The sequence below is a fragment of the Seriola aureovittata genome, chromosome 15 (assembly GCF_021018895.1).
Source record: "Seriola aureovittata isolate HTS-2021-v1 ecotype China chromosome 15, ASM2101889v1, whole genome shotgun sequence".
In the NCBI taxonomy this organism is placed as follows: Eukaryota; Metazoa; Chordata; class Actinopteri; order Carangiformes; family Carangidae; genus Seriola; species Seriola aureovittata.
This window is the reverse complement of record NC_079378.1, coordinates 21,956,052-21,968,967: the sequence shown is the minus strand read 5'-3', so window position 1 is coordinate 21,968,967 and position 12,916 is coordinate 21,956,052. Positions and strand designations below refer to the sequence as shown.

Genomic DNA, 12,916 nt, shown 5'->3' with positions numbered 1-12,916 from the left:
CCATCATGTTCAAGCTTTTTGCCTGCATCACATAAATGATCACTGCTGTAATCTGTGTAATCCTCAGCGGTCACTGAAGAAAGCCAGGAAATAGAAGCCTATAGTCAGACTTTTTGGTCCAACACCGTCGACTGCGGTGTTCAGCAGTGCTTTTTTTTTTTTAAAAAAGGGAAGACAGGCTAAAGGAGGCTTTCTGTTTCCCTGTATGTGCAGCTCCAGAGATGGGTCAATACTATGGAAGTGAAAGTGTAAACACGGCCTTTTAAGAGACACAAAAAGATGAGAGAGCGCGAAAGCAAGAGGACTCTGATCAGGGTTGATGAAAGCAAGGCTTTAATTGCCCCCACAAGAGAAGAGGTTATCTTTTTTTCCCTTCTCACCCTCTCTGATTCTCATAAATATGCAGAGCAGAAATAAAGCCCTGATGAGCCGCAGGGCAGATTAGAGAGGACTACAGAGCAGGATCCTGGTTTGTTAGCAGCAGCCCATAGATCCCTTGCATGTGTTTCTGCTCTGCGCACACATTGCCTGGCTTTCATTTGTCTCAAACCGCATTCATTATATTTCCACAGGCTACTGACTGCATAAGGTCAGGTACAAGGAGTTCTAGGAAGTTGTGATGTGGCTGTCAGACCTTTAGGGCAACATCGCCCCCTGGTGTTGAGTGTGATCTCAAGACTTCTGAGCAGCGTGGGTGGAGAAGACATGGTTAATTTGTGCTGGGTGATGTGCACACATCTGTAAAGTTTTATATGTATCCTGGAAAAGGAAACTTTAAAGCATGTGCATTTGATATAAACAAAGTTTAACGAACTGCATAGTGTTCCATTTTTATCACCATCTTTTGGTTCATCATCTCTGGCTTTTGGCCACTGTTCTTAGAAGCCTGCCCAAACCCATCAACGTCCGTCAGACTGTCACCATCTGTTGCAGATTAAGCTGCTCCTGGAGGGAGCCATTTGATTTTGGGGTTCCAACATCCCTTTTTTTTTATTCCATGTGTCAGGTTTTACTGTAAATACTGTTGTACAAAAACCAAAATCCCACAAGGGATTGCTTTTTCAGGCCCTTGAAGCCAAGAGCAAACGGGCCATTGCGTCGGTACAAGCTGCACGTCTGGTTTAGCTCTTAGAGCGCTGAGACAGGGGCTCTGCTGGGCCATTTAGAGGCAAAGCTGGGAAGCTGTGTTTGGAAGCTTTTTCCCTAAACCCTGCACTCAGTCAGTGTGCACTGTGGTGTTGTGATGTATGAATCCCCTGGCCATGCCTGACACTAGCAAGCTTGTCTGAGCCCATGTCTTCGCAGAGTAGGAGGCCGTGGACAGAGGCTGCATTGTTCCCCTAAAGTAACCCAAGCTCAAGGCAGCCGCTGCCCAAAGGGGGATATCAAGTTGTTCTCTCCACACTAACACCACAATCCTAGCTTAAGCTCTGAGGCTTGACGAGGGAGCAGAGGGGCAGCTGACTGTTTGGACGAGAGTGCAGTTCAAATAAACAGCTTAAATCCCAACCAGCCTCCCCTGCTCTAACCCGCCCTCACCAAGTATCACAGTCCCACAGCCGTAGCTCATCACTGTGAAGCTTGCCAACAGCCCTCAGCTAATTTGTGGTGTTATTTTGAAAAGCATGTTGATGCTAAAAAAGAAGGCCGTGAGCAGCGAGAAGAGGGTGAGAATTTAGGCCTGGTTACACCTCCCTGCTTGTGAGCGATAGGTAGGTTAACCACTACATCAGCAGACCACACGGCATTTCCAGGCTAGAGGGAAGGAGGGATGAAAGTACGAGTGGATAGGAGAGGAGAGATGGCCATTAACAGCTTTGTTTCTGCCTCGGGTGTCCCGCTAATCCAACTGCAGTGAAACCTGAGCGAGGGGGTAATGAGACAGCACTTGATGTGCTCGCACACACACATGCACGCAGACACATCGGCAGCTTCTGTAATGCCAGTGAAGACTTAAGAAGAGAAAAGGCTACATGCAAATTGATACTTTACGAGATTCTCAGATATTTGATCCATGCATTCAAGCTATTACCCCTCTGGAATGAGTTTTAACACTCAGGACAGGCTGCATTGAATCTGATCCTTGCAAGCAGCCGGAATGTGCGGCGTGGATGTGTGTAAAACCAGTTGGCCCCATTTGAAAAAGAGTGAAAGAGGCCCCGACTGATGACTCTCTGGGGACAGATTTCTCTTTCCAGCCCTCCATGCCTCTCTCCCTGGTGAAATCATGGTGGTGTCAGTGTGTCAGCTCGAGCTGTCACTCTCCTTATTGCTGCAAGCCAGTTACTCTCATACTCTGCCTGCTGGCTGAAGAGAGAAGGGGGGAGAGGAAAGAGCAGAGGCAATAGAAAGAAGAAAGAGGGCTTTTTCCACTTGACACAATGGATGAGCGGAGTGTCAACACCCCTTGATGCAATTGGAGGGTCTAAAAAAGGCTGTCTATCGCCTCAGAGGAGCCAACTGTACAATTAACAGACACCCCTGTGGGCTGGTTTGGTGCAGTCCACTTGGTTTAGCTGACAGGCTGACACGGCTTCATGGAGGACAGGCCAACACTGGACAGATCCAGCCAGCAGACATAGGGCTGCAGTACATGCACCTCAACTAGGGTGGCATCGGACCTGTTGACTGGTAGAGTGTTCTCTGTGTGTGTGCGTGTGTGTGTGAGAGAGAGGGGTGTTTATGAGCGGGTGTGGGTTTTTTTATGAGCATGTGACTGTAATTGAGATTTAAGCGTGTCTGCGTTTGAAGTTTGTTGGTTCAGGAGGCGATTGTCTATTGTTTCCCTAAGCTGCCACAGTGACCAACAAGAAACACATGTTGCAATGCCAGTCAGTGAGTTGTGAAATGCTTGAGTTGTGCTGACACACAACCTCAGATTTCTTCTTCTGAGATCCTGTTATTGTTTTTAAACTTATTTTCTTGTCTCTGCTCCCACTGTTTAACCTCCTGCACAGATTCAGGTTAGTGATTTGTTACATTAGTGTAGTTTGCAGTCTTGAGACTTAAGTTCTGGAACGATGCTTGTGCGTTGTTTACACCTGTTTTTCAGCAGACGCACTAACTCACACACCACCTGTTGTGGGACAGTGTGGTGCAGCAGGGACATAAAGCTGTGTTTAGGGCGAAAAGCACATGAGACAATGTTTTTGTTTTTCCCGTCACACACCAACCTCGAGTCAAAGCGTTCGCCTACTTTTACATGAATATCAAAATCCCTGTTTTCTTGAAGGACAGGCTGATTGACACACCACAGAAGAAATAAGACACAGTTCTATTTTCCAGCCTCGAGACGCGAAGCCAGTCAAAGCAGCTGAGATTTACAATGACAAAGCTGCATGCCAAGCATTTTTATTTTAAAATGGCCAATGACACACTTTTCATTTATAAAAAGCTTCAGACACACAGCATTTATAAAGTTTTTCAGCTTTAAATGTTAGCGCATAGGATGAGGCAAGATTGTTTTGGACAAGCAGATATTTTTTTACAGGTGCCCTGTTGAGCTTCTGACCACATGTGGTCACTAGCGCTTTAATGAGTGGGCCTCTATCTACACCGATTACCTGCACTGATGATGTCGAGTCAGGTGTGACGGGCACGGCAGCTTCTTTTGTACAAAAAAACAATCAGTTGTTGTGAATTACCAGTATGTTTTAAAGTTGTGATGAGGGGTACACACATACACACATTCCTTATTTTTTTTCCCCATTCGCGTTCAGCTAAGAAGAGAATCAGGGTCAGAGCCAATCAGAGGCAGAGTAGGCGCGGAAATAAACCTGCAAAATGTCGATGCACCAGTGCGACCAATGAAAACATTTAGTCGCACTTGACAGTTTGGTCGCACCCTGGAGACCTGCAACTCCAAAGGACTCCTTTAAATTTTATATGTGTGCAATAAGGTCTAATGACATTTCATAGGCCACAGTGACAAAGTGTAACTCTATCACTCTCACCATAGTGACAAAAACCAATGAGCTACTTGAAAATGACCCAAAGTAAATGATTTGTAATGATCATTGAGGGTCTGCATGTCCTGTCACACAATGCGTAACACTCCTAATGACACACTCTTCAAAATACTGTGGTGTTTGTAAAATATTCACACCACTGTGAGGCTGATCTGGCAAAGGATTGACAGAGGTTTCATGGCTGGCTGAGAAGAGCTGCTGACATGTACGGTGCTGTGGGCCCCTCAGCAGCACAGTCACTGTGCGTCTCTCTAGGGAACAACATGCATGCACACAAAAAAAAAAAAAAATCTACACTGGCCACCTTCCATTTCTCACTCCTCACCAGTAGAGAGATATCAGGGCCTGGGAGAAGTCCCATCAGCTGGCTTATGTACGTGTGACATGTTTCAGGTCAAACGGTCTGGCTCGCTCCGCAGCTGCCTTGTCTCTCAGTGTAGTTTTACACCATTGTGACAGTGTGTGCTGACCAATTGCTGTGGACTGGATGGATCCTCATTACACGCTGCTGTTATTTCAAAGCCTCAGTGAGCCTGGGCATGACAGCCAAACCTGCAGAGGATCTGTCAGCCGCGGGCAACAAGTGTCCCCCTGAGGGCTGCCCTGCACAGGCCCCTGGCAGGAAAAGTCTGGCCCCTTGGCTGGCTTTCCACCCACCCCTTCTTGCAGTCACCTGTGCCAGCATGCCCGTCATCGAGTCCCTGACCCGGCTCTTCTCCCGTTACGATCCCTCCAGCCTGACCTCACACCCTCAGGGATATATAAAGATTTGTTCTCTAAGGGGAGCTGGAAATGAGACACTGATCCCACCGCTACATCCTCATGTGCACGTAAAGATGGTGATGGTGTTTTTTGTAGGGAGGGGTGGGGTGCGGCAAGAGAGAAGGTGTCCAAACATTAAGGCCCCAGGAGCCGTCTAAGCAGCAAGGCAGCAGATTTTCCACATGCTGGTGGGGTGAGAAGGGAGCAGTAAGAGTGAGACGCAGAAGCAGTTAAGAGCCATTACAGGAGCATCTGTAATCAGAGCTACTGTGGGTGGAAGAGTGTTGTCGCTGCAGCTCTCAGTTAGTAAATGGCTTCAATATGACTCGAGAGAGAGGAGACAGAACAGTTTGCTCCCACCAGACAGAGTATGAATGGGACACGGATGGATACTAGCAAAGGTAGGTGACAGGAAAGAGCGAGTTTCTTTCCCTTTCTGCTCTTCTCTATCACTCTTGTACTTCTCTCCTGCACTCTGTCATACTGTAAACATGTGTAAGTGCTTGTTTTCTGTGGTCTGGCAGCCTCTCTTCTATTGCCTTGCATCTGTCAGAAGAGCTCAGAACATTCAGTGGCTTACTAAGCCCAATTACCCCAGATTGCTACCATTTGACAGAAGATCACAGTCACAGACAGTCTGTCTTTGAAGAGGAGTCAAGGGTTTATGTGTGTGGTTAGCCGTGCACACCATGCGCCATGACATCACTTCATAGACACACACTATTTATATTTACATACACACTTGCTTTGGCTTCACAACTCGTAATACAAAATTCATAAACCAAATGAGACAGGCATGAAATATAGATGTTAAGAGAGGCAGCTTAACAACTCTCCCCTGCCACCCGCCTGCTTTTGGCCTTTTGCTCAATCACCACTTGTTAAAGCAGCGGTTTGTGTTACTGTGAAGTGATATCAGCACACTGTGGTATTCTCACTGAAAGACTACACATGTCATGCTCTCACAGCCAGAATAGTTGGCCTGCTCACCTAAACCCCCACCTTTAATTCTGTTTAGCTTCCCACTCCCCTTCCCCAGCCACCCCTGGGAGTCTAGCACTAATAAAACAGCTCCAGTCCAAGACCCTCCACACGGCAGGATGTCCAGGCTGTGTAACCCAACACCCCTCCCGGCTCCGGCTTTAGAGAGTTGCTGACATGACGGAGAGTCTGGGAGGGCCAGCAGGGGAGCGTCCATCATTGTCAGGCCCCAGCGCCCGGAGCTCCCATCTGGGGCATGTCCAACACACATGCCTGTGTGCTGTGAACTCGTTGCTATGAGGTGCTCCGACACTCTGGAGACGTAAGGGGGTGTTACTGCTCTTAGAGTAGCTAATGCTGTTAGTCTTCAGAGCTGAAGAAGGGAGGGAGAAGGAGCGAAGCGAGAGGAGATTCCCTGGAGGCTGTGGCTATGAAATCAGGGACAAGCTTCCCCCAAGGTCATTGACACAGGGTTCCAGCTTCTGAACTGATATCACAAGACCAAAGTGCAAGTGTAAGCTTTCTACTGCACATTACATGTGTAAACATTTGGTTAGCCTCTATCTTTTAGCATAGCAGGAAAAACAGGAATTGACCACATTCACAGCAAAACTGACAGTCAGATAAAGCCTCAGCAGAGGTGCATTGTGGGGTGGTGTCCCTGCAGATGAGGAAATGAATCCTTTGGTTAATGTGCAGACACAGGCTTCATGGACTGTCGCCACTCTGGGCACCAGAGAGGGGTATTAGAACATCAGGGAATTCAAAACACCTTCTAGTCCCGCAGTCATGGGAGTTGAGCTCAGATGTCATCCACTAATATGAACCCCAGGGTATTCCACTGAGGAAGACAGGCTCTCCTGAGTGTGAGAACATTGTGAGTTTCACACGTGTGGTATTCATCGGAGGGCCGTTGTACTGAACATGTAGCTAGTTTGTAGTTTTTTTTGTAAATGCACAAACACATGGAGAGAAAAAGGAAAGATGCCATTGTGTATTGGCTTGGCAGCTCAGCTGAGATTGAGGCTTTTTTGAGCATCCATGAATGACAGCAAGAAACTAGTGATCTGCTATTTATTGTTCTGTTCTGTGTGGGAGGGAGATCTGTTAAAGATGTCTGCCGTTAATGCGACTGCAGCCTTCATTAAGAACAAATAAACACAGCCCGGCCCCTCACCAAGGAGCTCTTTGGGGAACATATGGTGTCTAAACCACTCTGGAGGTCAGACCACTGTCAACACTTGCTGCTCAATTACAACTCTAATTTTGTTGTCAAACAAAATATGTAGACAGAAGAGGAGCGAGTTTGCGGTGTTTTTCTTTTTCCTGAGGGACTAAATGGTTTCCAGACTAAAGCCTGAGGCAAAATTGTCCCTTAAAACATTCTGCATAACTGGGGACTGTGAATATTTTTAAGGGAGATTTTATTCTGCCAGCTTCTAAATGCCCAGCCCAGAACAGAGGGAGATCCTGATTGTAATTAATGTTTACTGAGACATACCAACGCAAGGTGGAATTTTCAATGAGGGCCATGCATCCTTGTTCAGCACAGTGTGCATTTTAATTGATTCAACTTAAACAAACAGTCTGCCTCCCTCTGTTTATTTTTCTGTTTTCTGAGGAGAAGCAGGATGATGATGATGAGTGCAGAGGAAAGAAGAGAAAGTGAAGAGCAGAAAAACATAGCCTCCTCCCAACAACACAACCACTGTTTACATGCTGCCAAGAGTCTCTACACCAAATGAATCTTATGATTCACCTGTGCAATTTTCAGCAAACGCATCGTGTCAGCTGGAGTGTGGTAAAATTGTTGGCTCTGGAAAAGCGATTTGATCTATGAAAAGTGTTGGACACGATGCTGCCGACTGTCGCCTAACAGGATGGAGAATACCAGACGGAGATGGAGAAAAATGGCAGAAAAACGTAGCTCACTGCAGGGGCGACAGTGAATGAGTAGAACTTTGAAGGTCTCTGTCAGCTGTGACAGACACCTCTGGGTTTTGGAGATGTCAACGCTTGTCCTTACATTTTTTTTTTTTTTTTATTCCAGGCCACAGATACAGTGTGAAGTGCCTGCAGGCTACAGTTTCCATCCCTGTTCACAGCTTCTGGATTGTCAGTCAAAATAGAAAAATGACTTTGTAAAATTCTCAATCCATACATATTATTGAATATTTAATGCTGTATATTCCTGGGTTGTTTGTTCACCACTTTGCCTCAAACTGTTGGACGTGTTGCCTTGAAATCTGAAGAATTCATGGTCCTCAGAGGATAAAACCTCAAACTTTGGTGATCACTGAGTTTTCCTGTAGCAACATCATCGGGTTGACAATTTTTGTTTATAGTGACATGTCACCACAACCATCGGATGGATTACCATGAACTCTGATTCAGATATCCATGGTACCCAGAGGATGAGTCTCAGTGACTTTGACTTTTCTTCCATCGACACCACGAGGTTGACATTCCTAGACTAAATCAAATCTTTAGTTTGTCCAATACTTTGGTTTTTAATCAAGTACCTGCAAAACTAATGACATTCCCATCGGCAGCAGCAGCTGTACTTTGTGTGTAGTGCAAATGCTAACAACACCAAACATGTTAGCATAGTCATGATAATAGTCATAGCTCGTGCTGCAGCATGACACTGATAAAGGGCAGACCTACAATCAGCACCTAGAGGTTACCTGTCATTGCATCATCTTCTGCCCTCGGGTCCATAATGCAGAGCAGACTGCCCTCCCTCCCCCCTCCCCTCCCTATTAGCACCTGTTTCCTAGATGCTCTCAACAGTTGCACAGCTGCCACAGCCTCCAGTACAGTGACTCTGAACCTTCTATTTATGGCCGTCTGGTTGTTGTAAATAGAGCTGTGCAAGTGTATGGTGTATGGCTATTGTTCAAGGCATTAGCTCTCACACTATCTTTGGTACTGTTACGTCTTCAGTTTAATAAGGCTACGGTCAGAGGCGGTAGGCAGTCACCTGAAGTTAGCAATCATCCAGTAATATTGACAAAAACAATCATTTGTAAGTTAGGTATTCATGTCTAATTGTTTTTATTATTGTCTTTTATCTCCATGTAATATCCATTATTTACGTAACATATGGTGTATTTTGTTCCACTACATCATCTTCACACACTGTGGAAAATACAGTCTGGTGGCTGTAACTAAGATCAGTATGTATCTTAGTTCCACTGATGACCAGATAAGTTCTGGACACAGTCTGAGGGCCGGAACTTCACTGTGTTGATTACGAGCCAGGTCATGTGTCGATGAGCTAATGAGGTTGATAAATGGAAAGGAGCAACTGGAATGTGTTTCGCAATAAATGCAGTTACTATAATGACAAAAATAAACCCAGTAATGCTAGAATATGAGGCAGTTTGTGTATGTACATGTGCTTCTGCAGAATATAATCTTCCCTTAATTTACTAAAGATTTAAGGTAACACCACATTACCACTCACACACAGTAACCAATGCTCAGCAGGAGCCAGTGTTAGACGGGACGTGACCAGTTGAGTAAAGCAGAGTTTATCACCGAGTTTGTTTGGGAACCCATCGTGTTATTGTTGGAGCGATTTGACCTGCTGACTCTCTGCCAATCTGATCCTTTTCTTTTGTTACACTCAGCGCTCTGGTTGGTGTTGGCTCTTCCATTTACCCTGACGCCCTCCTTTTTATCCTTTTTTATCTTTTGGTGGCTGCAAACTAGTGAAGTGACTCAGAACCGCCGCCCACGACTATGGGGTGTGTCATTGGTGTCTTTGCTTTTAGGTCTGAACCTTTGTTCACACCTTGTTGCTTGAGGACACACATGATGTTATCTCTCAGCCGAAACATCTGGAAACAACTATTTTAGAAAAATTTGGATTTAGTGGCCAAAAGTAGGTTTGGTAAAATATTTTCATTAGCTGGAAATCTAACTTTTGTTCTTTACGAGAAAGAATAAATTTGTTTGTTGTTTAAAAGTTTTGCTTTAAGGCATATTTTGCGAATGGTAATTACATCCTGATTACAGGATGTTTATGAAAAAAAGTGACTAATCTAAAAACTGAGTCAGTTTACAGGAAGAAAATGACCTGTGGCCTTACAGCAGCTTCCTCTCTGAAGCACAAGCATTAACATGTCACTCTCAACCCTTACTGCATTTCACCCCTGCTCAGTGCCCGCCTGCGACGTGCACGCTGTGGCTCAGTTGTCAGTCTCGTGGCCGCTGCTATGTGTTAGGTTGTTGGTTTTGCATGATTGGAGCTATGTGACCCCTGCCTGGATGAAATCCCATAAATGAGTATGAGGGTTTAGAATGTGTCGAGGCGCTATTTTGAGGAGGATGTGACAGAAGGAGTGACGGCAACGGACAGCAGCTTTGGATGTCACAGAGGCCCTTGCAGGCATCCGTTTGCCGTTTGTCTCCAGGCCCAGGTGGAGGCTGTCATATCCACCCACACTCTCCTGAGAGAGAGAGAGAGAGAGAGAGAGAGAGAGAGAGAGAGAGAGAGAGAAACGAGAGAGATTAGCAAAGTAGTTTTGGCTCGTGTTGGGTACTAATGTATTTTTCAAAAGGACAGGTGCTGAGCTGCCAGTTGAGCTTTTAAAAGATGATGATGTTGGTGCTTGTTTGTTAATCATTTATATGGGCCAGGCTGTATCTAGTGATGACATTGAAATATAATATGCTAAATTAATCCCCTTATGTACTGCGGTAATGACCTAACACCATATTAAACAACCTAATGTCGTGCATCTCACTTTGCCAGGCCTCCTGTCACTCCCTCTGCAGATCAGAGCGCAGGGCAAACATTGGTTCACAGAGCTGAGCCATTTGTCTCTCATACGGCTGCACCAATCCAAATATCTTGCTGATGAAGGACCATTAACCGGCCAATACACAGGTCTATTAGCCATGCAGGCTCAATGTGATATTAGCAGCACATTAAAAAATGCTAACAGTAAATACAGCTGCATGGCACTAATGAGCTGTGGTCCACTGCAGGACAATAACAATAAGGGTGAAACACAGAGCAGGAAACAGGCCTGTATACACCCAACTTGTCTTTTATCTAATGTCTTACGGCAGTTTTAAATAACATTTTTAAGGGGCCGAGTTTTTTCACCTACATTCGTCATACTGCGTTATATCTGCTGTTATCATATTAGATTCAATTCAGCCAGATCAGAGATGGAGCCCGTCTAATGATTACATGCTGCAGTGTCGCTTTAACCATGTGGGGAGATACAAATCAGGAGTGCTGGTGTGTGCAGCTAATACACTGTGAACAGTAAGAGATGGCTCACCCTGGGATAATGAGTTATCCCCCTAAGCCCTGCGCTCGGTCCCCTGACATCTAGCCTTAATAATTGGCTTTCCTGCACACGCACACACACACACACACGCGCGCACGCGCACACACACACACACACACACACACACACACACACACACACCCAGCTGACCCTCAAAAAAAACCCTGTTACCCCGTTTACTTCTTAAATCCGGCCTCTAGCTTTTGCCTCCCCAACTAACCCACAAACCCATAGGCCTCTTTCTCGCATGTAATGCTCCAGCAAGCAGCGTGCACTAGTTAGAAACCACAATGCTACTGAAACGTTGAGAAACAGCAGGGCTCCACATTTTGAGTAACCCAAGTGGGAATTGCGCTTATTTGTTTCCAGGGATGAAGGAGACTGGCAAATGAACCCTCACGGGAGGGAAACTGGTGTGTACTCCTCTTCTCTTCTTCCCGGCTCCGCCTGGCCCTGGAGTCTTCATTATGACCAGAATAGACACCTTCTTTTTAGCGTGTTAGCACATTCTCAAAACAAGCCGTGGACCTCAGGGACTCAGAGGTGCAGCAGGAGACTTGAGAATTGGGAATTTCTCCTCTCCCGTCTGCTGCGGTGAAGTTGTTTGCCAGCAGCAGTCTCTCTTGACCGGTAATAGCATTTGTAAGTGGAGAAGACTGACATGGACGAGGGAGATGGATTTAAGGGCTGCCGGGCTTTCTTGTTCATTGATGCACGTGAGGGTTGAACAGGGATGTGTTTTGTGTGCAGACTGCCAAAGAAGAGATACATTGTCTATGTAAGGGTTAGTTAGCTTTGAAGACTGACGCCTCTGTGCATGATGTGGGGACTTTCCTTCATTGTGCTTGCCCAAAGACGGCTAACAGAGAGAATTAAAACACACTTGAACCTGGCAAAGCCTGCCTTTTGTCTCCTGGCAGATGTCCCAGTAAGCTCACCCACATAGAGCAGGAGTCAACAGCTGTTATTGTTGATATTGATTGTGATCTTGCATGAGGAATTGCCTCCTCTGACCCCTAAGTACAATATCACATGCACCTGGGGCTGCTAATACTTCGCTTAGCATTTGAATGCTAATGGACGGACGTTCTCGTAGAGCCCTGTTAGCTCAGCCTGCTCCCACAGGAGTTGGTCCAGGGGGAGCAGTGTGTCAGTGAGATGGAAGCCGCTGTGACAGGCTGCAGCTCTGCAGAGCAGGCTGCTGTCTCAGCCCAGGGGAACTGGGTCCCATCTACACCTCTTTGGCAGGTAAAGGATTTAGCTGGCTTCACTAAGGGGGAGGAGGAGCCCTCGCTCCTGTCCCTAAACCCCTGTGAGGCCTGGGGAGAGTTAATTACAGTTTATGTATGCACTGTCATCCCCCATGAGCCTCTCTGCCTCTGGAGCAGCCAAGCTGACTGCTGGTTTCTGAGCACTTTGTTCTGTAGGAGGAGGTCCCTGCAGAGAAACACCCTGGATGGAGCTTATTAGCTATTGTTCTGTGAGACTTCAACATTGTACAGCAGTCGTTTTTCATTCTTTGGATTAATTCACACTTTGGACATAATGAAGTCCACCCACGGCTTCTAATGGCAGGTAATTGCTGGTTTTTGGCAATTACTGAAAGTCCATAAAACTAATCCTGACCTTATCAGACAGTAAGCTAATGTGCAGCCGTCCTTCACGCTACATGCAAAAGTGAATTAATGAATGCAGTGTTGTTATCCTGCAGTGTCCTTTAATATGCACTAATAGTTAGCATGAGCTAATGAACACATACCAGTTTTTTTCACAAGGATAGATATTATTTAAGCATAACTGTGTAGTTTTAACTTCTTTGTGAAAGAACATTTGTCACCTTTGTACAAATGTCAAAAGTTCATTCTGCACAATTAAGCTACAGTTTGTTTGTAAATG

At 45.9% G+C, this 12,916-nt stretch overlaps 1 protein-coding gene across 10 annotated transcripts in view; it reads left to right on the top strand.

The window, feature by feature from the left end:
- Positions 1-12,916, top strand: part of auts2a (activator of transcription and developmental regulator AUTS2 a) — a 310,731-nt gene that overhangs the window by 283,570 nt on the left and 14,245 nt on the right. The window contains exon 1 of one of the 10 annotated variants that reach the window (XM_056396797.1): positions 4,817-5,131. The exons of the other annotated variants lie outside the window; for them this stretch is intronic. Coding sequence (XP_056252772.1) covers positions 5,101-5,131 — 31 coding nt within the window. The 5' untranslated portion in view covers positions 4,817-5,100. Of the gene's footprint in view, positions 1-4,816; positions 5,132-12,916 lie in introns of those variants that run through there. 10 annotated transcript variants of the gene reach the window in all.